The sequence below is a fragment of the Kogia breviceps genome, chromosome 14 (genome assembly GCF_026419965.1).
Source record: "Kogia breviceps isolate mKogBre1 chromosome 14, mKogBre1 haplotype 1, whole genome shotgun sequence".
Classification (NCBI taxonomy): domain Eukaryota; kingdom Metazoa; phylum Chordata; class Mammalia; order Artiodactyla; family Physeteridae; genus Kogia; species Kogia breviceps.
In genome coordinates, this window is record NC_081323.1 from 3,334,040 (window position 1) to 3,358,096 (window position 24,057).

The following is a 24,057-nucleotide window of genomic DNA, read 5'->3' on the forward strand; positions in this document are numbered from 1 at the left end:
AGGGCATTGTTTCCAGGAAGTGGAAGGGGGGACAGAGCAGGGAATGGATGAGAGAAAGTTGTGTCTTGGAGAAATAGGTAATCAGAGATACAGATAAGTTTGTAGATGAGGAGGAACACCTGAAAGCTTTTGTTTTCTCTGAAGTGTGAGCATGGTGAGCTTCTCTTGGAGACAGAGCCTTGAAGTAGAGGGCTCAGAAACACACAGAGGTTTGGAATAACTACTGAGACAGAATGGAGAGGGGGAAGAATAAGTACAAGTGTTAGGCAGTGTTGAGGGCCCAGTTCAAATTTAAGACTATGAAGCTTATCATGGCATTAGTTTAGAAGTAAGTATAATTTCCTCAAATAAAGCTTAGCAGCCTTGGTGTTACAGTAAAAAAAAAAAAAAAGAAAGAAAGAAAGATGGTGGATGTAAAAAAAATTTTAACGGTTATGTGGCCAAAAGATAAAGGGTGCAAGAGTTGAAGATATTAGGAAAAAATAGTCAAAATAATGGTTCAAATTGTCTAGCTAAGTGTTTCTTAATAGGGGCAGTTATTGTTTAGCTGTGCAGTGTGGTTCTGAATGTTGTAGGATGAGAAGTGTCCTAGGCCTGTGCTTACTTATTGTCAGGAGAGCCCTTCTGTCATTGTGACAACAAAAAACACACCTGTACATTTTCATACTGCTCCTCTCCCAGTAGGGAAGACAGCCAGGATGAGGCAAAATATCTTAGTTAGAGGGTATATTTTTCTGATAGTGATGGCAAATTTTTATTTGGTCTGGGCAGGTATGTATCTGTGGCTGTGGAAAGGGAAGCTTGCTACCGTCAAGAAGTTACTTGTGCAGTGGCCAAAACTTTACAAAATAAGTTAATACTTCATAATTTCCGGTTCGTATGTATGTTAGTGAAAAGACAGAAAAGGTGCAGGCTATGAGATCAATAGCAAGAGAAGATACACCATGGAGGTGCTAGAAATTCTCAGAGAGGAAAATTGAATTATTTTTCTAGCTGTGGCTGAGATCAGAAAATTTGTAGGATCTTCTGCCTCCTTATCTGCAATGAAAGTTACTTTCTTGTGTTTTAGGATAGGCAATATTCTAGAATGGGCATAATTGTTATGAAATAAATAGAAATACTATCCAACTTTTAATAGTAAGGCAAAAAAGTTTTAAACTTTAATACTCTGACTTCGTATGATGCCTTAATTCAAATTTATATTAAAATTTCTCCCCTGTTTATAGCATATCGAAACTGCTAAAGTTATAGAAAAGACAGAAAATAAGGACATTGAATTCCCAAACCAAAATTTTAGTAAGTAATCTTTGGTTTAATTTTAGTCATTCTTTATACACACACACACACACACACACACACACACACACATATACTCACTTCTCTCTATACTTTCATTTATTTGAAAAAAAGATTTATAATGAATACATTCAGCTTTATGCAAAGAACTTAGAGGTTACAAGGAAATATAATACAGCCTTGGTTCCCAAGAAGTTTGGGTCTGGGAGGGGGAAGATGAGATCAATCAATCTTTCCATCCCAATATGTGAACTTTGATCAAATTTTAGCTTTCATTTTACCCTGCCAACTGCACGAAAAAATGAAAATACCATAATTTTTGTTTTATTTAGGTGAACTCCAGGAAATTGTTCCTGATTCACAGGCAGTGGAAAAAATAGATAAACCTGTGTAAGTATGAGAAAACCCATCAGATCATTTAGCCTATAATAATGTTACTTTTAGATGAGTATAACGAATTTAAAGGACAAGGCCTTTATATTCTTAAAATGTAGTATTGGTTATAGAATTTATCATCTTTCAAGTATTATTATGATCGCACAATGGGGAATAGCCTATATGTTTCTTCAACCAACATAACTCTTTTCAAATTGAGAGACTTAAAATGAATGAGATTTTTAAAACAAAGTATGAATGTGAAGAAAATTAACCAAGTTTAGATATACATGAAGACGTGTAAGATATGTGAGATGTATTTAGGTAGATACCAAAATAGTAGCAATAATGGAACTTTTAAAATAATATTCTTTAATCTTGATCAATTATATAGTAAATTTAAACTTTCATCAGGACTTACGAAAATCTTTTCATACTTGACTGTTAAATTTCTGTCAATAAACATTGACTAAATAAAATCAAGGCCTTATATCAGTCATAGGCTAATGTTTTGTGATAAGCAAATGAATTTATTTGCAGGTTACCTGGTGTTTTAGACAACATATGTGGAAATAAAATGCACTCCAAATGCGCATGTTGGACACCTGTAACAAATATTAATCTGTGTAATAACCAAAGAGCAAGTACTTCATCAGGAGACACATTTAATCAAGGTGAAACACAGTTTTCTCTGTATATAAAATAGTTGTTCAAGGAAATACTCATTTCTTGAAATGTCTTCACAAATGTTTTGGTTTTAACAAATTTTGTATATGATCAGTTTATATATTTAATAAGGATTAATTTCTCATTTTCCCACTAGATATTGTTATCAACAAAAAACTTACTAAACAAAAATCATCCTCTTCAATATCAGATGATAATTCTCAGGAAATGGGAAAGGTGCAGTATGGGAAAGAAATAATGCAGCATAACAAAATACATAAAGCAGAAGTAGAAGTGTGCAAAAGAAACAAACAACAACAACTAAATCATTCTGAACATTTGGAGGAGAAAAATATTGAAAATACAAAGCAGAGTGATTCGAGTATTGAATCTGAAACTACTTTTAAATCAGTTCTCCTAAATAAGACAGTTGAAGAATCTGTGATCTGTAGGAATAAATACATACTGTCAAAAGATGTGGATACTGCTGTCTGTGATAAAAGCTCTTCTAGAAAAAATGCAAAAAGTCATAGAAAATCAGGGAAAAGATTGACATCTGAATTTAATTCCTGGGATTTGAAACAAAAAAAAATGGTGAGCTTTCAGTGTGTTTTATTTCTGCACACCCATAATATGCCTACTTAATAACATAAAGTGAAAGAAGCTTGATTAATTGCTACAAATTTAGTGTTTGTAATACCCTGTCCTTTTTTTTAATTGAAGTATCATTGATTTACAATATTACGTTAGTTTCAGGTGTAGAACATAGTGATTCAATATTTTTATAGATTATACTCCATTTAAAGTTATTACAAAATAATGGCTGTATTTCTCTATGCTTTGTGATTTACCCTTGTTGCTTATCTATTTTATATTTAGTAGTTTGCATCTCTTAATCCCATACCCCTCTCTTGCCCCTTTCCTCTTCCCTCTCCCCACTGGTAACCACTAGTAATACCATGTTCTTTAATTCAAGCTTAGACTCTGAGAGTGCATGCCTCCTGAACCCCTTTCTGACCTCTCCCCAGTCCCAGCCCTGATAGAACCCATGTGCCTGCTGGCACATAGCTGGCAAGTAAATAGGTATAGCATGAATGAACCCTGCAGTTCCTTGTCTCCTCTTGTTGGGTCTCTCCCACTCTGTCCCTCAGATTCTTCTGAACATGCATATAGAACTGTCTTTGCCTCTCTTATGGTGCTTACCTTTCTTTTTTAATAAATGGTTATTTTGTGTGGTCTTTCCCCCTGTTTTAACCTATTAGAGTGTAAAGACTATGTTTTATTCAGCGTTTGTTTTCCTGTATGGCCTAGCACAGTTTTGCACATAGTAGCATCTGAAACATTTCTTGGATTATTGCCTTAAAGTTTGACGAGGTTTTTCAAGAAAGTATGTAAATGGGGTGGAGGAGACTTATCTTCTATTGTAAATGTTGCTTGTCCTCATTGGAGACGCCACTTCTTCAAATTAATCATCTGTAGAACATCTCCAGGAGAGTTTTAGCTAGTTTGCACCAACCATACTTTGAGACTGAAAGTTTACTTTTTGTAGCAGTTAAAGTTATAAACCTTTTCTTTGGTCATTGCTACCAAGATGCAGATTAAGAAAATTTTCTAATTAGAATACATTTCCACCTCCAGTAATGCAATCGCTTTTGCACTATGCCTTAAGAGATCCAGGTTGTACAGGCCTTCATTTATCTTTCAGAGTATTACTAATACCTGGGTGGCCAAATGTCTAGAGTCAATGTAAAATGTTCATATATTGGAGCATCTTAGTGTGCAAGTGAAATATTTAATAGCTAATTTTGCAGTTGTTGTATATAATTAGATATTTCATTTGTCTTGACTACTCTTTATTTTGTGTTTAACCTGCAATTCCCTTTTTCTGCTTCATTTGGCTACTTTCTTTTTTAACCAAATCCTTTTGGGTCACTTTCTTCTTGATTCTCAGTACACTATTCTCTCTTCTTTCTAGTCTTAGCTGCTATTTAGTTCCTTCAGACCCAGTGGAAGTAAGTTTCTTTTGGTCTGAATGCTGATCTGTCCTTCAATTTTAATTTTAAACTGTTTTCTTTGGAATTTAGAATCATTCCACAGAATTTTTCTGATCCAGTCATTTTTTTCCTGGGAGCACAGAAACTTGATCTTTTCTAAGCTGTGCTTTTTTTTTTTTTTTTAAATCAACTTGCCGTTTTCAGAAGTTCTCTTTGCTCTTTCATACCATCTCTCTCTTTATTACTGTGCAGCATTTCCTGCCACTCTCATTCATGGGTGACTCTCCTCTAAGGTAGTCATCTGTCTGATCATGTCTTTCTATTCACTGGATAAATCCAGAGAACTAGAACCTCTGTAGTTCAGTGGTACAGATTTCTCACATTGGCTCCAATTATGTCAGAGTTCTTAATAATATTATATTATTATACACTGTTTTAGGGGAGGTTTGTTTTTGCTACATTTTTATCAAGGCAAGGTATACCCTGTCTTCTGGTAATCTCAAGAAGGAATAGTAAGTAATAACTTATTATCTATTATATATAAAAACATATGAACTTAAAAATGGTTAAAATAATAAATTTTATGTCATGTTATGTTTATATTTTACCATAATTTAGAAAACCCATATGCGTGATGCCCAGAAAAACAGTAAAACTAAAAGCAAGAGAACTCATATCTTTAAGAGTGTTGTTCAAGTTTTCTTTTAGCCAGATAATCTAAAATTATGCAGATAATATTCCTACTTTATAGTCTTTCCATTAAAAAATTAATAGAATTTTTTAGAGCAGTTTCAGGTATACAGCTATACAGAGAGGTCCCATATACCCCTTCACTCCACCCCAGTTTCCCCTATCATTAACATCTTACGCTAGTAGATTTGTTACAAATGATGAGCCAGTATTGAAACATTATTAACTCAAGTCCATAGTTTACATTATAGTTCACTCTTTGCGTTGTGTATTCCATGTTTTTTTGACAGATGTATAACAACAGATATTGACCCTTAGAGTATCATGCATAATAGTTTCACTGCCCTAAAATTCCCCTGTGCTCCATCCCTCCCTTGTTTCCTCCCTCCCCTGCCAAACTCCAGGCAATCACTGATCTTTTTACTGTCTCCATAATTTTGCCTTTTCCAGAATGCCAGAGTTGGAATCATATAGTATGTCATCTTTTCAGATTAGTTTCTTTCACTTAGCAATATGCATTGAATGTTCCTCCGTGTGTTTTTATGGTTTGATAGCTCTTTTTCTTTTTAAATGCTGAATCCATTGTATGGACATACCAAGATTTGTTTATCCATTTACCTGTTGAAGGACATCTTGGTTACTTCCATGTTTTGACAGTTACGAATAATGCTTCTATAAACATTCGTGTGCAGGTTTTGTGTGGACATAAACTTTCAACTTAGTTGGGAAAATACCAAGGAGCATGATTGCTGGGTCATATGGTAAGAGTATGTTTAGCTTTGTAAGAAACTGCCTGTCTTCCAAAAGTGGAAAAAATGGCTGTACCATTTTTGCATTTCAGCAGCAATGAGTAAGAGAGTTCCTGTTGATCTACATCCTTGCCAGTATTCGATATTGTCAATGTTTTGGATTTTAGCCATTCTTACAGGTGCTTGGTGGTATCTCATTGTTTTAATTTGAAATTCCGTAATGACATGATGTTGGGCATCTTTTCATATTTTTATTTACCATCTGTATATCTTCTTTGGTGACTTGTCTCTTCAGATCTTTTGTCCAATTTTAATTGGGTTGCTTCCTAATTGGGTTGCTTCCTAATTTTAACAGTTCCTTGTGTATTTTAGATACAAGTTCTTTATCAGGTATGTATTTTACAAATATTTTCTCCCAATCTGTGGTCTGTCTTTTCATTCTCTAAACAGTGTTTTTTGCAGAGCAGAAATTTTTAATTTTAATGAAGTCCTACTTATCAGTTTTTTCTCTCATGGATTGTGCTTTTGGTGTAGTACCTAAAAAGGTATTCCAAACCCAAGGTCACCTAGATTTTCTCATATTTCTCCTATGTCGTCTTCTAGGAGTTTTATAGCTTGCACTTTACATTCAGGTCTATTATCCATTTTGAGTTAATTTTCATGAAGGGTGTAAAGTCTGTGTATAGATTCCTTTTTTTTTTGGCATGGTGATGTTCCAGCACCATTTGTTGAAAAGACTAACTTTCCTCCATTGTTGAAAAGACTAACTTTTCTCCACTGTACTGCCTTTTATTCCTTTGTCAAAGATCAGCTAATTGTATTTATGTGGGCCTATTTCTGGGCTCTCTGTTTTTTCCATTATTCTATTTGTTCCTTCACCAATACCACACTATATTGATTATTGTATTCAATATCTTTTTAGTAAATCTTAAAGTAGGGTCAGTCCTCAGACTTTGTTCTTCTCCGCTGATATTGTGTTGGCTACTCAGGGTCTTTTGCTTCTCCTTGTAAATTTAAGAATCATTTTGTCGATAACCACAAAATATCTTGCTGGGGGGAAAGCTGGGAAGATGGCAGAAGAGTAAGACGCGGAGATCACCTTCCTCCCAACAGATACATCAGAAATACATCTACACGTGGAACAACTCCTACAAAACACCCACTGAACGCTGGCAGAAGACCTCAGACCTCCCAAAAGGCAAGAAACTCCCCCACGTACCTGTGTAGGGCAAAAAAAAAAAAAAAAGAATAAACAGCGACAAAAGAACAGGGACGGGACCTGTACCAGTGGGAGGGAGCTGTGAAGGAGGAAAGGTTTCCACACACAAGAAGCCCCTTCGCGGGCGGAGACTGCGGGTGGCAGAGGGGGAACTTCGGAGCCACGGAGGAGAGCGCAGCAACAGGGGTGCGGAGGGCAAAGCGCAGAGATTCCCGCACGGAGGATCGGTGCCAACCAGCACTCACCAGCCTGAGAGGCTTGTCTGCTCACCCGCCGGGGCGGGCGGGGGTTGGGAGCTGAGGTTCAGGCTTCAGTTGGATCGCAGGGAGAGAATTGGCAGCGCGAACACAGCCTGAAGGGGTTAGTGCACCACGGCTACCCGAGAGGGAGTCCGGGAAAAAGGCTGGACCTGCTGAAGAGGCAAGAGACTTTTTCTGGCCTCTTTGTTTCCTGGTGCGCGAGGAGAGGGGATTAAGAGTGCTGCTTAAAGGAGCTCCAGAGACGGGCGCAAGCCACGGCTGTCAGCGCGGACCCCAGAGACGGGCATGAGACGCTAAGGCCACTGCTGCCACCAAGAAGCCTGTGTGCGAGCACAGATCACTCTCCACACCACCCCTCCCGGGAGCCTGTGCAGCCCGCCACTGCCAGGGTCCGGTGATCCAGGGACAACTTCCCCGGGAGAACGCACGGCGCGCCTCAGGCTGGTACAACGTCACATTGGCCTCTGCCACTGCAGGCTCGCCCCACACTCCGTGCCCCTCCCTCCCCCCGGCCTGAGTGAGCCAGACCCCCCGAATCAGCTGCTCCTTTAACCCCGTCCTGTCTGAGCGAAGAACACACGCCCTCCGGCAACCTATACGCAGAGGTGGGGCCCAATCCAAAGCTGAGCCCCAGGAGCTGTGCGAACAAAGAAGAGAAAGGGAAATCTCTCCTAGCAGCCTCAGGAGCAGCGGATTAAATCTCCACAATCAACTTGATGTACCCTGCATGGGGGGAAAACCTGAATAGACAATGAATCATCTCAAATTGAGGAGGTGGACTTTGAGAGCAAGATATATTTTTTCCCCCTTTTACTCTTTTTGTGTGTATGTGTATGCTTCTGTGTGAGATTTCATCTGTATAGCTTTGCTTTCACCATTTGTCCTGGAAAAAATTTTTTTCTTAATAATTTATTTTAATAACTTTATCTTACCTTATTTTATTTTATTTTATTCTCTTTCTTTCTTTCTACTATTTCTCCCTTTTATTCTGAGCCGTGTGGATGAAAGGCTCTTGGTCCTCCAGCCAGGCGTCAGGGCTGTGTCTCTGAGGTGGGAGAACCAACTTCAGGACACTGGTCCACAAGAGACCTCCCAGCTCCACGTAATATCAAACAGCGAAAATCTCCCAGAGATCTCCATCTCAACACCAACACCCAGCTTCACTCAACGACCAGCAACCTACAGTGCAGGACACCCTATGCCAAACAACTAGCAAGACAGAAACACAACCCCACCCATTAGCAGAGAGGCTGCCTAAAATCATAAGGCCACAGACACCCCAAAACACACCACCAGACGTGGACCTGCCCACCAGAAAGACAAGATCCAGCCTCATCCACCAGAACACAGGCACTAGTCGCTTCCACCAGGAAGCCTATACAACCCACTGAAACAACCTTAACCACTGGGGACAGACACCAAAAACAATGGAAACTACGAACCTGCAGCCTGTGAAAAGGAGACCCCAAACACAGTAACTTAATCAAATTAAGAAGACAGAGAAACACACAGCAGATGAGAAGAGCAGGATAAAAACCCACCAGACCTAACAAATGAAGAGGAAATAGGTGGTCTACCTGAAAAAGAATTCAGAATAATGAGAGTAAAGATGATCCAAAATCTTGGAAATAGAATGGAGAAAATGCAAGAAACATTTAACAAGGACCTAGAAGAACTAAAGAGGAAACAAGCAACGATGAGCAACACAATAAATGAAATTTAAAATAATCTAGAAGGGATCAATAGCAGAATAACTGAGGCAAAAGAACGGATAAGTGACCTGGAAGATAAAATAGTGGCAATAACTACTGCAGAGCAGAATAAAGTAAAAAGAATGAAAAGAACTGAGGACAGTCTTGGAGACCTCTGGGACAACATTAAACGCACCAACATTCGAATTATAGGGGTCCCAGAAGAAGAAAAGAAAAAGAAAGGGACTGAAAAAATATTTGAAGAGATTATAGTTGAAAAGTTCCCAAATATGGGAAAGGAAATAGTTAAGTCCAGGAAGCACAAGAGAGTCCCAAACAGGAAAAATACAAGGAGAAACACGCCAAGACACATATTAATTAAACTGTCAAAAATTAAATACAAAAAAAACATATTAAAAGCAGCAAGGGAAAAACAACAAATAACGCACAAGGGAAACCCCGTATGGTTAACAGCTGACCTTTCAGCAGGAACTCTGCAACTCAGAAGGGAGTGGCAGGACATATTTAAAGTTGATGAAGGAGAAAAACCTACAACCAAGATTACCCAGCAAGGATCTCATTCAGATTTGATGGAGAAATTAAAACCTTTACAGACAAGCAAAAGCTGAGAGAGTTCAGCACCACCAACCAGCTTTACAACAAACGCTAAAGGAACTTCTCTAGGCAAGAAACACAAGAGAAGGAAAAGACCTACGATAACAAACGCAAAACAGTTACAAAAATGGGAATAGGAACATACATATCGATAATACCTTAAATGTAAATGGATTAAATGCTCCAACCAAAAGACACAGATTGGTTGAATGGATACAAAAACAAGACCCATATATATGCTGTCTACAAGAAACCCACTTCAGGCCTAGGGACACATACAGACTGAAACCGAGGGGATGGAAAAAGATATTCCATGCAAATGGAAGCCAAAAGAAAGCTGGAGTAGCAATTCTCATATCAGACAAAATCGACTTTAAAATAAAGACTATTACAAGAGACAAAAAAGGACACTACATAATGATCAAGGGGTCGATCCAAGAAGAAGATATAACAGTTGTAACTATTTATGCACCCAACATAGGAGCACCTCAATACATAAGGCAATTACTAATAGCCATAAAAGGGGAAATCGACAGTAACACAATCATAGTAGGGGACTTCAACACCCCACTTTCACCAATGGACAGATCATCCAAAGTGAGAATAAATAAGGAAACACAAGCTTTAAATGATACATTAAACAAGATGGATTTAATTGATATTTATAGAACATTCCATCCAAAAACAAGTGCTCATAGAACATTCTCCAGGATATATCATATCTTGGGTCACAAATCAAGCCTTGGTAAATTTAAGAAAATTGAAATCGTATCAAGTATCTTTTCCGACCACAACGCTATGAGACTAGATATCAATTACAGGAAAAAAATCTGTAAGAAATGCAAACATATGGAGGGTAAACAACACACTACTTAATAACCAAGGGATCACTGAAGAAATAAAAGAGGAAATCACAAAATACCTAGAAACAAATGACAATGAAAACACAATGACCCAAACCTATGGGATGCAGCAAAAGCAGTTCTAAGAGGGAAGTTTCTAGCAATAGAATCCTACCTTAAGAAACAAGAAACATCTCGAATAAACAACTTAACCTTACAACTAAAGCAGTTAGAGAAAGAACAAAAAAAAAAACCCCGAAGTTAGCAGAAGGAAAGAAATCATAAAGATCAGATCAGAAATAAATGAAAAAGAAATGAAGGAAATGATAGCAAAGATCAATAAAACTGAAAGTTGGTTCTTTGACAAGATAAACAAAATTGATAAACAATTAGCCAGACTTGTCAAGAAAAAAAGGGAGAAGACTCAAATCAATAGAATCAGAAATGAAAATGGAGAAGTAACAACTGACACTGCAGAAATACAAAGGATCACGAGAGATTACTACAAGCAACTCTATGCCAGAAAAATGGACTACCTGGAAGAAATGGACAAATTCTTAGAAATGCACAACGTTCCGAGACCAAACCAGGAAGAAATAGAAAATATGAACAGATCAATCATAAGCACTGAAATTGAGACTGTGATTAAAAATCTTCCAACAAACAAAAGCTCAGGACCAGATGGCTTCACAGGCAAATTCTATCAAACATTTAGCGAAGAGCTAACACCTATCCTTCTCAAACTCTTCCAAAATATAACAGAGGGAGGAACACCCCCAAACTCATTCTACGAGGCCACCATCACTCTGATACCAAAACCAGACAAAGATGTCACAAAGAAAGAAAAGTATAGGCCCATATCACTGATGAACACAGATGCAAAAATCCTCAACAAAATACTAGCAAACAGAATCCAACAGCACATTAAAAGGATCATACACCATGATCAAGTGAGGTTTATCCCAGAAATGCAAGGATTCTTCAATATAGGCAAATCTATCAACGTGATACACCGTATTAACAAACTGAAGAATAAAAACCATATGATCATCTCAATGGATGCAGAGAAAGCTGCCGACAAAATTCAACACCCATTTATAATAATAAAACCCTCCAGAAAGTAGGCATAGAGGGAACTTTCCTCAACATAATAAAGGCCATATATGACAAACCCACAGCCAACATCGTCCTCAATGGTGAAAAACTGAAACCATTTCCACTAAGATCAGGAAGAAGACAAGGTTGCCCACTCTCACCACTATTATTCAACATAGTTTTGGAAGTTTTAGGCACAGCAATCAGAGAAGAAAAAGAAATAAAAGGAATCCAAATCGGAAGAGAAGTAGTAAAGCTGTCACTGTTTGCAGATGACATGATACTATACATAGAGAATCCTGAAGATGTTACCAGAAAACTACTAAAGCTAATCAATGAATTTGGTAAAGTAGCAGGATACAAAATTAATGCACAGAAATCTCTTGCATTCTGATACATTAATGATGAAAATCTGAAAGTGAAATTAAGAAAATGCTCCCATTTACCATTGCAACAAAAAGAATAAAATATCTAGGAATAAACCTACCTAAGGAGACAAAAGTCCTGTATGCAAAAAATTATAAGACACTGATGAAAGAAATTAAAGATGATACAAATAGATGGAGAGATATACCATCTCTTGGATTGGATTGGAGGAATCAACCTTGTGAAAATGACTCTACTACCCAGAGCAATCTACAGATTCAGTGCAATCCCTATCAAACTACCACTGGCATGTTTCACAGAACTAGAACAGAAAATTTCACAATTTGTATGGAAACACAAAAGACCCCGAATAGCCAAAGCAATCTTGAGAACGAAAAATGGAGCTGGAGGAATCAGGCTCCCAGACTTCAGACTATCCTACAAAGCTACAGTAATCGAGACAGTATGGTACTGGCACAAAAACAAATACAGATCAGTGGAACAGGATAGAAAGCCCAGAGATAAACCCACGCACATAGGGTCACCTTATCTTTGATAAAGGAGGCAAGAATATACAGTGGAGAGAAGACAGCCTCTTCAGTAAGTGGTGCTGGGAAAACTGGACAGCTACATGTAAAAGAATGAAATTACAACACTCCCTAACACCGCACACAAAAATAAACTCAAAATGGATTAAAGACCTAAATGTAAGGCCAGGCACTATCAAACTCTTAGAGGAAAACACAGGCAGAACACTCTATGACATACATCACAGCAATATCCTTTTTGACCCACCTTCTAGGGAAATGGAAATAAAAACAAAAATAAACAAATGGGACCTCATGAAACTTAAAAGCTTTTGCACAGCAAAGGAAACCATAAACAAGACGAAAAGACAACCCTCAGAATGGGAGAAAATATTTGCAAACGAAGTAACTGACAAAGGATTATTCTCTCAAACATACCAACTCATGCAGCTCAAAATCAAAAGAACAAACAACCCAATCCAAAAATGGGCAGAAGACCTAAATAGACATTTCTCCAAAGAAGATATACAGATTGCCAATAAACACATGAAAGAATGCTCAATATCATTAATCATTAGAGAAATGCAAATCAAAACTACAATGAGATATCATCTCACAACGGTCAGAATGGCCATCATCAAGAAATGTACAAACAATAAATGCTGGAGAGGGTGTAGAGAAAAGGGAACACTCTTGCACTGCTGATGGGAATGTAATTTGATACAGCCACTATGGAGACACTTTGGAGTCTCCTTATAAAACTAAAAATAGGGCTTCCCTGGTGGCGCAGCAGTTAAGAGTCCACCTGCCGAGGCAGGGGATACGGGTTCATGCCCCGGTCTGGGAAGGTCCCACATGCTGCGGAGCGGCTGGGCCCGTGAACCATGGCCTCTGAACCTGCACATCTGGAGCCTGTGCTCTGCAACGGGAGAGGCCACAACAGTGAGAGGCCTGTGTACCACAAAAACAACAACAACAAAAACCCTAAAAATAGAACTACCATACGACCCAGCAATCCCACTACTGGGCATATACCCTGAGAAAACCATAATTCACAAAGAGTCATGTACCAAAATGTTCATTGCAGCTGTATTTACAGTAGCCAGGAGATGGAAGCAACCTAAGTGTCCATCATCAGATGAATGGATAAAGAAAATGTGGCACATATATACAATGGAATATTACTCAGCAATAAAAAGAAATGAAATTGAGTTATTTGTAGTGATGTGGATGGACCTAGAGTCTGTTATACAGAGTGAAGTAAGTCAGAAAGAGAAAAACAAATACTGTATGCTAACACATATATATGGAATCCACCAAAAAAAAAAAAAAAAAAAAGGTTATGAAGAACCTAGGGGTAAGACGGGAATGGAGATGCAGACCTACCAGAGAATGGACTTGAGGATGTGGGGAGGAGAAAGGGTAGGCTGTGACAAAGTGAGTGAGTGGCATGGAGATATATATATACTACCAAATGTAGGATAGATAGCTAGTGGGAAGCAGCCGCATAGCACAGGGAGATCAGCTCGGTGCTTTGTGACCACCTAGAGGGTTGGGATAGGGAGGGTGGGAGGGAGGGAGATGCAAGAGGGAAGAGATATGGGAACATGTGTATATGTAAAACTGATTCACTTTGTTATAAAGCAGAAACTAACACACCATTGTAAAGCAATTATACTCCAATAAAGATGTTTTAAAAAAATCTTCCTGGGACTTTGATTGAGATTACATTGAATTTATAGATCAAGTTGGAAAGAACTGACATCTTGACAATATTGAGCTGCTTAAAATACACGAACATGGAATGTCTCCATTTATTTTTAAAAAATTGTATTTTATATTGGAGTATAGTTGATTAACAATGTGTTAGTTTCAGGTGTACAGAAAAGTGATTCAGTTTTACATATACATATATGTGCTCTCCGTTTTTTTAGATAGTCTGATTTTTCATCAGTCATGTTTTCCTCGTATAGATCTTGTACATGTTTTGTTAGATTTATACCTAAATATCCCATTTTGGGGGGTGCTAATATAAGTGGAATGTAATTTCACATTCCACTTGTTTATTACTGGTTTATAAGAAAGCAACTGACTTTTGTATATAAACCTTGTATCCTTCAATTGTGCTATAATTGTTCTTTAGCTCCAAGGATATTTTTGCTGATTTTTTGAGGTTTTCTATATAGACAGTGATGTCATCTGTAAACAAAGTCAGTTTTATTTCTTCCTTCCCAATATGTATGTAGTGTATTTCCTTTTCTTGTCTTAACAGCATTAGTAAGACTTCTAGAATGATGTTGAATAGGAGTGGTCAGAGCAGACATCCTTTCCTTGTTTCTGATATTAGTGGGAGAGTATCTAGTTTCTCTCCACTAATTTATAATGTTAGCTGTAGTTCTTTTTTAGATGTTCTTTATCAAGGTGAGGATATTCTTCTCCTTTCCTAGTTTTCTGAGAAGTGTTATTGTGAATGGGTATTGGATTTCGTCAAATGATTTTATGCATCTACTGATATGATCATATGATTTTTCTTCCTTAGCCTGGATTATATTGGTTGATTTTCAGATGTTGAATCAACATTGCATACCTGGAATTAATCCCACTTGGTTGTGGGTACATAATTCTTTTTATACATTATTGTATTCAATTTGCTAAATTTTTTGTTGAGGATTTTTGCATCTATGTTTATAAGAAATATTAGTCTACAGCTTTCCTTTCTTGTAATTCCTTTGATTTTGGTATTAGGATATATTGGTTTCATACAGTGAGTTAGGAGGTACTCCGTCTGCTTCTGTCTTCTGAAAGGTTGTGAAAAGTTGTATAATTCTTCCTTAAATGTTTGATAAAACTCAACAGTGAACCCATCTGGGCCTGTTGCTTTCTGTTTTGGCAGGTATTAGTTATTGTTTCAATTTCTTTAATAGATGAGGCCTATTCAGATGATTTATTTCTCTCTATGTGAGTTTTAGTAGAATTTATCTTTCAAGGAATTGGTCCATTTACTCTAGGTTATCAAATTCATGAGTATAGAGTTGTTCATAATATTTTTTATTATCCTTGTGACTTATCCATGTGATCCATAGTGATAGCCTCTCATTTCTGATACTAGGAATTTCTGTATTTTTTCTTAATGAACTTGGCTAGAGGCTTATCAATTTTACTGATCTTTTCAAAGAACCAACTTTTGGTTTCCTTCAGTTTTATGAGTTTTTCCCCCATGGATAGAAACTTTTTTTAATCTCTGCAAAGCACTCTGCACATTTCTATATGTTAAAAGACTTATCCTAAGTTGTAATGCCTAACAAGGCCCAAACTTATTAAATAATTTCTTTTTTAAAAAAATAATTTCTGACCCCTTTTATTTCTCTTTGTAGTTATTTATAGAACCAGAATTTTTCTTAAATTTTCTTTTCAGCCTTTTTTTCCTTTGAAGGTTAACTTGGTAGAGTTTTTAAGTAGCTAACAAATTGTTTCAGAGAGAAAAGTCAAAAGGGAAAGGATTTACTGATGCAGCAGAATCTTTGATAAGCCAAATTAATAAGAGATACAAACCAAAGGATGGCATAAAGTCTACAAGAAAATTAAAGGAATCTTTGATTGACAGGTATGTTCTTAAATTTAGAAATGAATATTTTTCTGAGAGATACAACTAAATTATTTTACCTAGTTTTAAGGTTAGTTTTAAACATATGTCCAAATAATGTATGTAACTTTCCATTAGAAAACACAGGTACTTATTTACTTTTATAAATAGAATCTGTTTAAATTATATAGAAAGGGAACTACAGTTGAAATTAGTCATACTAGTATCTGATTACATTTTATGAAGTATCAAGAGCACCATATTGATACAGCATACCATTTCAGACATAAATCTTTAGGATATAGACATTTTAGAAAAGTTATTTATTGAGCCTAGTGATGAGTAAGATTAAATATATTTACATATATTGCTTAATAAAATATGAAATTTAAATGAGCTGAAATGAGTTATTTTGTATTGTATATATGTATTCCTTGTTTGCAATCTTTCTGAAGGTATTCTTTTATTATAAAATGTTTCTTTGTAGGCTTCCAGGTAGTTAATTCATGTTTAAGTTAATTCTGACTTTATATGGCATGAAAAAAATCACTCTCATGGCAGAACCATTCATTTAAATTGTCTGGCACCTCCTGCTGCATGAGTGATTCAACTTAGACTTAAGTTTTATTGTTGCTGTTTACTGTGTGTGGAGTTGCAAAAATATCAGCATAGGACTGTCACATTTCAGTTATTTGTAGCATATTGAATGTAGACTTAGTGATCCAAATGTTTTACCTTATATAATATGGATTTTATGAAAAACATTCTACTGACATTTAATTGCCTTTTTAATTTTGACAAAACCTTTTTTATAGTGGTTTTTCAAACAAATCTGATCTACAGCTCAGTAAGGTAAGTTTCATCTATTTAACTACACCAAATGCATAGTCAAACTCTATGATATTTGACTTTACAGTAAAATAGAATAGTAGTAGGATGGAAGTAGATTTAATGTTTTCAGCATATTGAAAAATGGATTAAACAACTGACCAGATTAGTGGCAAGTACTCAGAAAAGCCCCCTAAACTTCTGTTCTGCTTTTCAAAGAAAATGCTTCTTTTATATACATATGTGATATTTTTACTTTTTGGTACATGATTCAGTACCATTTTTTTCCTAACTTATCCCATATCTCTTGACAATAAGATCATTCTGAAGTCCATTTTTTTTTTTTTTTTTTGGTGGTACGCGGGCCTCTCACTGTCGTGGCCTCTCCCGTTGCGGAGCACAGGCTCCAGACGCGCAGGCTCAGTAGTTGTGGCTCACGGGCCCAGCGGCTCCGCGGCATGTGGGATCCTTCCCGGACTGGGGCACGAACCCGCGTCCCCTGCATCAGCAGGCGGATTCTCGACCACTGCGCCACCAGAGAAGCCCCTGAAGTCCATATTTTTGTTAAAAACATTTATTATTCATCCAGGTTTAAAATATCAGTTATCTTTGATTTATTCCTCACTATTATCTCCAGTTAATTTCAAGTTTTGAGCTTTACCTTCTGTAAGTTCCTCTTGAGTTTTCCCTCTCCTGCCTGTGCCAACTCTTATTTATTTGAGTTCTAATTTCTAATCCCTGGGTTATTATAATATCCTTTATGTAATTCTTTTTGTCTCTAGTATTTTCTCTGTGCCAATCCATTCATTACATTCAAATGCTAACTTTATTACTTTCCAAAGCACACAGCTTCAATCATGTCATTCTCTTATTGAGAATCCTTCTTTGGTCTCTGTTGCTTTTTTTTTTTTAAACATCTTTATTGGAGTATAATTGCTTTACAGTGGTGTGTTAGTTTCTGCTTTATAACAGAGTGAATCAGCTGTACATATACATATATCCCCATATCTCCTCTCTTCCTTATTGAATTAAGTGGAGACTTAAGCTGGCACCCTAGACCTCTTAAAAGTCTGTCTTATTTCCTAAAATTAGTTCCCTAGACATGTCTTATTTAGCTGAAACATAATAAATTGAGATTCCCTGAAGTGTCTTTCCTAAGTGTTTATTCTTTTTCTTCCCCCTTTGGAAAGAACTTCCAAGCAAGTCGCCAGGTTCTTTCACCCTCTTTTCTCCTTGTCTAAACTTTATTCGTCCTTGCAAGCCTTGCTTCAGAGTCTACCTTCTTTATGAAAACTTTCTAAGGTGCCCTAACTCAAAATCCAAATGGGCAAGAATTTTGAATCTGTGCAATATGTCTTTGTACCTTTTTATTAACTATTGCAGTTCTTTTTTTCTCTCTTCTGTCTTCTACTAGAATGCAGCTGTTTAGAATCATCTTTGTATCCTATATAAGTAAGACCTTTGCTCACGTGTGTATCTTCTTTAATATCTGCTCATTTGGGGATCGTCGGTAATACTTAGCAAACACTGGCATGCAAAAGATGAATTGAGCAAATGTATCTAAACAATGGTAAAAATCATTTTGGAAAGGACAAGTCAGATCAGTGATTAGAGGAGTAAAATATTGAAGGAAAAACTTTTTGGAATAATGTAAACTATTTTATTATAAAACAGCCAAAAGAAATAATAAAATTGAAGATGAATCACAACTAAAATGAATATTTTAGTTTTAATATTTCCAACTTCCAGATATTAAATTAGATTTCTAATTATTTCTGATCAGTAATCAATCATTCAGTGATATTTGTGTACTTAATTATAGTTAAATTATTTTAATAACATAATTATACACTTAAGTATGTTAAAATTTTATTTAACTTCTTTTCTGCCTACTTTTTGATCAGATTGAATAGACTTTGAGCAGTGGGCTATAGGAATAAATGTACACACATCTTTCCCTAATAATACTAGTTGATTGATACAATTTTGTCTCTTTCACATGAGATTTTACATAAACCATAGCCTCTCCTGAAATTTTTCTATTTAACAGTTTAAAGCAAATGAGATACTGGGGGAAAAAAGTAGAAGCATGATTGTTTTGTGATCCTAGAATCACTAAATTCAGCTTGTAGAATACCAGTGAGGTCATTTACCTATGTACAGTAATGTCAATAAATATTAAAGATATAAGGATCGTTGGTATTTGATTTGCAATATTTCCTATTCTCAGTTAACATTTAAGTCTTCAATATTTTTTAAAGTGTGGACGTTTATAAAGAAACTCACAAATATAAAATTTATATTAGTAGAAACACTAGATAATATATGAAAATTTAGTTGCATCTGTTATTTGTTTGACAAGTAATGTACAAGTTTGAATGGTTTTATGTAAATTTCTTCTGTATTTAGGAAAAGGTTCAGAAAAAACGTTATAGACAATTGACGACTACTTTTGTTAATGTTACTTCTGAATGCCCATTGTAAGTATTTTTTCATAAATCTTAAAAGTTTTCTTCATATTTGAAGACAATAAATTTATTGTATAATGAAGTTAATACTTCTCTTCATTTTTACAGGAATGATGTTTACAATTTTAATTTGAATGGAGCTGATGAGCCTATTATAAAACTTGGAGTAAGCTAGAAATCATAATTTTGTATTTTGTACAAAATACTAAATTTTGTATTGTTATTCAGTATTTATTTTGTATTTACCATGCAGTTATTAGAGCATGTTTTCTAATTTCCATCCTCTTATAGATATGCTTTAAAATATTGTAACATATATTATTAAATTCTTCAAAATTTATTTGGTACCAACCTAGGTATTTTTGGTTTTCTTTCAAATCTTTTGGACTGAAGTAGAGAAAAATGAGTAACTGGGGCAACAAGAAAGTCACTTTCTTTACTGATGCAACAGATTTAATCTTACTTTGTTTTTAATATAGTTTATATTATTAGCTTTCTTCTTAAATATAAAAATATTTTAGTAAGATTAATTTTATTGTCACATCTTACATGAAGTTATAGAAATAAGATTTTTATGTTAATTTCTTTTAATTGTTGTTTACCTTAACACTAAGAAATTTTTTTAATGCTTATTCATAATATAGATCCAAGAATTTCAAGCTACAGCTAGAGAAACCTGCGTGGATAGTTCAATAACATTGTAGGTATTTTTATTATAATTAGATGGACCAGTTTAAAATAGTTTTCTCAGTTCTTTTTCTTAAATATTTCCTCCCAGTTTGACATTTTAACATATCAAAAGAGAGAATAAAAATGCTGTCATAACCACTATTATTCTATTATTTTAGCATTTATTCTAAAATTAATTTGCAGATTCTGTACACTTAATATTAGTTGTAAGCTGAAAGGACTTAGTCTTTTCATCTAACCTTGTTACTTTATAATTAACTGAGGTCAGAGAGAATAAGTGACTTGGCTACATTTATACAGGGACTTAGTAAAAGAGTTAAGGCAGAAAATCCAGGTCTAACTGTCCAGTTGCATGCTACCTTAAAAAAACAAGTAATTAAGATTTAAATTAATGCATATTTTTGTTTAAGGTTAGGTTTAAGGAATCATGATGAACTTGAACCTTCTCTCAAAACAAAAGATAAAAGAGTAAGTTATAATATCCTAATGTGTCTATTAAAATCAGTATTTCTTTTACTAATTTTTCAATGCCAAAGATTATCCCAGAGCTGGAAAACAAAAATATTTGGATCACTTTTTTTTTTTACTCTGGAGATTATCCATGTTTCTATTTTGACTTTTCCTATGGTCTCTGACCTATTTGTAATCATCTAGTAATAAAAAATATGACAACCTTAGTTACTCTCTTCAATGGTATTAGGTTTTGTCTCTACGGAAGTAAGCTGTTTTGATTTAACTTAATTAACAGCAACATTGACAGCAAAATATAAATCTCAATCTCTGATCTGGATTTCTGAGTGATTTTGTTGGATAGGTCCTTAATGCCAGATAGATGATTTAGTGTGCTAAAAAAAAATGAGAAGTTACTTTTTCTGAGTTTTTTGGTGGGGTTTTTTCTTTTATTTTTTTGGTTTAACTTCCTTTGTATGACATATAATAAGCCAGATTCCTTCATCTATTACAAGGATTGTTTTTTTGTTTTTATAGACTGTAACTAATCATAAAGAGAAACATCTCTTCAGTGATACTGATACAGAATACAGATGTGATGACAGCAAGACCGATATTAGCTGGCTAAGAAAACCGAAATCAAAACCACAGCTAATAGACTACAGCAGAAATAAAAATGTGAAGAAACATAAAAGTGGGAAATCAAGTAAGAAATCACTTTTTAGAGAAATGCTGTACAGCTTCCCTGGTGGCGCAGTGGTTGACAGTCTGCCTGCCAATGCAGGGGACATGGGTTTGTACCCTGGTCCGGGAAGATCCCACATGCTGCGGGGTGGCTAGGCCTGTGAGCCATGGCGGCTGAGCCTGCACGTCCCGAAAAAAGAAATGCTGTAAATGATTTTACCATTTCAACTCTATGAAATACTTTGTTGGTTGATAAATGTGTTTTTGTTATGTAGATAGTGTGTATAATTACATACTCTTTTGAATAGGAAAAGAAGTATGAAAGTAAATACACCAAAATGCTACAGCGGTTTTTCTTTTGTTATTTTTGGTAATATGGTTATATTTAAATTTCTTTTTTATTGGAATCTTTAGGGTCACAAAATATGGTTTATCATAATCTTTGGTTCATGACACACTCTCATCATTTCTCTACTCATGGCCTAATATTCAGTTATTTGGCTGATTACTGTGAGTAATGTAATTAAGTACTTATGAACCCAACACTGTAAACAAAATCAAAGCTTGGACAGCACCCCACTCCCTGCTTTTTAGGAATTCATATAGATGCAATAAAAATTTATTGAAAGGAAAACAATTTCCTTGCAGAAATATTTTTGCCAAAATCTTTCACAAAGTGTTTTCCCAGCATAAGTCTTCTGCTTCTTGAAGTAACTGGATAAGAGTTTGAGGTGTGCATTTTTGGCTAGACATAATGGCCATTTTCATAGCTTAGATGAACTTCAGTGTTTACTAAACCACAGAGATTTTATATATTCCATTTTTAAAAGAAGGTAACATAACTCTGAGCTTTTAAATTTATATTTGTTTTAAGGGAATCAGTTTTTATTTTCTTTCAGGATAAAAATAATTGTTAGTGACCTGTGGGAGTTGGGGGAGGGAATGATGGCTTAAAAAGAAGTAAAAATAGAGGAAATAGGAAATGAACTTTGGCATGTGTTTAGAAATGAGGCTGAATCTTGAAAACAGATGAGAGTTCAATCTTATACATGAGGAAGAGAAGTAATAGGATTATCATATATATGAGACAGTAGGAAATAGCATAGTGTACTCAGGAAGTGCAGTATTGGGGTAGTTGGAATGTAGATCAGACTTGTGGGAAAATGTTGAAAAATGTGGCTGGGTCTAGTCACAGTGTGTGGACTTTGAAGCAGTGTGTTATAAGCCAAGGAGGAACATGATAAGATTCACATACTCTCAGGGACCTTATAGTCTAGTAGGAAGATGTATAAGTAAAGACATTTATGACATGGGAAGTTATTAAAGGTTAGAATACTGAAGTCAGTAAATACTCTTAAAATAGAACAGTTCTGAGTGAATTGTTTTGTTTTTATGGTTGAATGACAGTGAGCCAGTATGTATGAGCTGGTTTATTGCCAGGAAGACCTTGGATAATCCCAATTCATTATTATTTCCTTGGCTGGGATAAGCCCAGTTCTTAGGCTTCGGTGAGTATTTAGAAAGTGGAAATTGTCCTGCAAATGCAAAAAAGGGAATAGGGACTGAAGCAACTCTTAATAATATGGGTAAATCTTAGAAACATAATGATGGGTGAAAAATAAAGCAAAGCATAGAATATTTCATATAATGTGATACTGTTTTATAAAGTTCATATATTGTCTAGGGATATATATCTGTGAAGTAAAACTTTAAGAGCAAGTGACTAAGAAACAGATTTCAGGATAGTGATGACCTTTTGGCAGAGGGGATACGGAGTGTAAGAAGGAGTACACAAAGTAGATTCCGTATCATTCATAATCTGGTTCTTAGTGGAATGGTGGATTCATGGGTTACATGGTAACATACATAATGTATGTTACATATTCTCTTGTATGTTTAAAAGTATATACTATAAAATAAAGGAGAAGGGAAATTGGTAATTCATGTTGTACCAAACTATACTGTAAAAGTTTATCAATGTCAGTTTAGTCTTATCTTGAAACTTAAATTTTTGAATGAGTTTAAAAGTATATTCTTATTGTTTTTATGATTTTAACTTACATGCAGAAGTATTCTAACAGTTTTTAATGTCAATTCTTATCTATTTGAAAAAGTTAACCTTATTTTCTTGAATTGCAGGACCATCTTTGGAAAGGGGACAGCCAAGATCTAAAATGGTAAAACCAGGAAGTCTGTGTTCAAACATCCCTTTAAAATTATTTTTCTCCTTGTAATGAAAAAATGTCATTTGTCCCCTCATAATTTCATCCTTGTTATCAGTTCCTTGTTTTCTATAATTGTTCCAAGCTTTGCACACTTACTTCTACCTTCTGTCTTCTTGAATCATGTTGACTTGTTTTAAGTCTATTTTATTCTGTGGTTGTAGGTATTTTTGATATCTTTTCTTTTCTCTCTCTCTTACTTTAGTTACGTAATATATATCAGGCCTCACAGAGCTTTAATGATAAGGATTAAAAGGTGATAAAGATATATTTGAAATGGAAAGATAAAATCCAGTCATTTTAAAAGTATTAATCAGGAATCTTTTTATTCCTACAAATATACAGATCTTGTCACAGTGCCAATTTTGTAGCAAATAGCTTGTATCTCAAAATATTGATCTAATATATTCAGGAATTTTTCTCCTAAAGACATCCAACAAAAACATCACCAAAAAGGTAGATGAGACAGTTCCAGAGGGGAGAACGAGACTTCCACGACGAGCCACAGAAACCAAAAAAAATTATAAAGATCTCTCAAATTCCGAATCAGAGAGTGAACAAGAATTTTCACCTTCATTTAAAGAGAAAGCGTTAGTAAAGGTAAATAGATACAATTCAGATTAATAGTTTCTAAAAGTGTTTTAAAATATTAAATATAGAATATATTTTTGTAAGAATGTCAGATTTATCTTGTCACTTCTTTTTCAGATTTAACCTTCCATATGAGAAAACTTATATAACAATTCT

At 35.3% G+C, this 24,057-nt stretch overlaps 1 protein-coding gene across 1 annotated transcript in view; it reads left to right on the plus strand.

The window, feature by feature from the left end:
- The window catches only part of SYCP2 (synaptonemal complex protein 2), a 66,330-nt gene that overhangs the window by 30,921 nt on the left and 11,352 nt on the right, over positions 1 to 24,057 (plus strand). Inside the window, 13 exon segments of the mRNA XM_067011842.1 lie at positions 1,227 to 1,296; positions 1,629 to 1,686; positions 2,212 to 2,345; positions 2,495 to 2,931; positions 15,862 to 15,989; positions 16,784 to 16,820; positions 19,206 to 19,276; positions 19,373 to 19,430; positions 19,909 to 19,964; positions 20,365 to 20,422; positions 20,942 to 21,110; positions 23,228 to 23,265; positions 23,740 to 23,910. Coding sequence (XP_066867943.1) covers positions 1,227 to 1,296; positions 1,629 to 1,686; positions 2,212 to 2,345; positions 2,495 to 2,931; positions 15,862 to 15,989; positions 16,784 to 16,820; positions 19,206 to 19,276; positions 19,373 to 19,430; positions 19,909 to 19,964; positions 20,365 to 20,422; positions 20,942 to 21,110; positions 23,228 to 23,265; positions 23,740 to 23,910 — 1,485 coding nt within the window.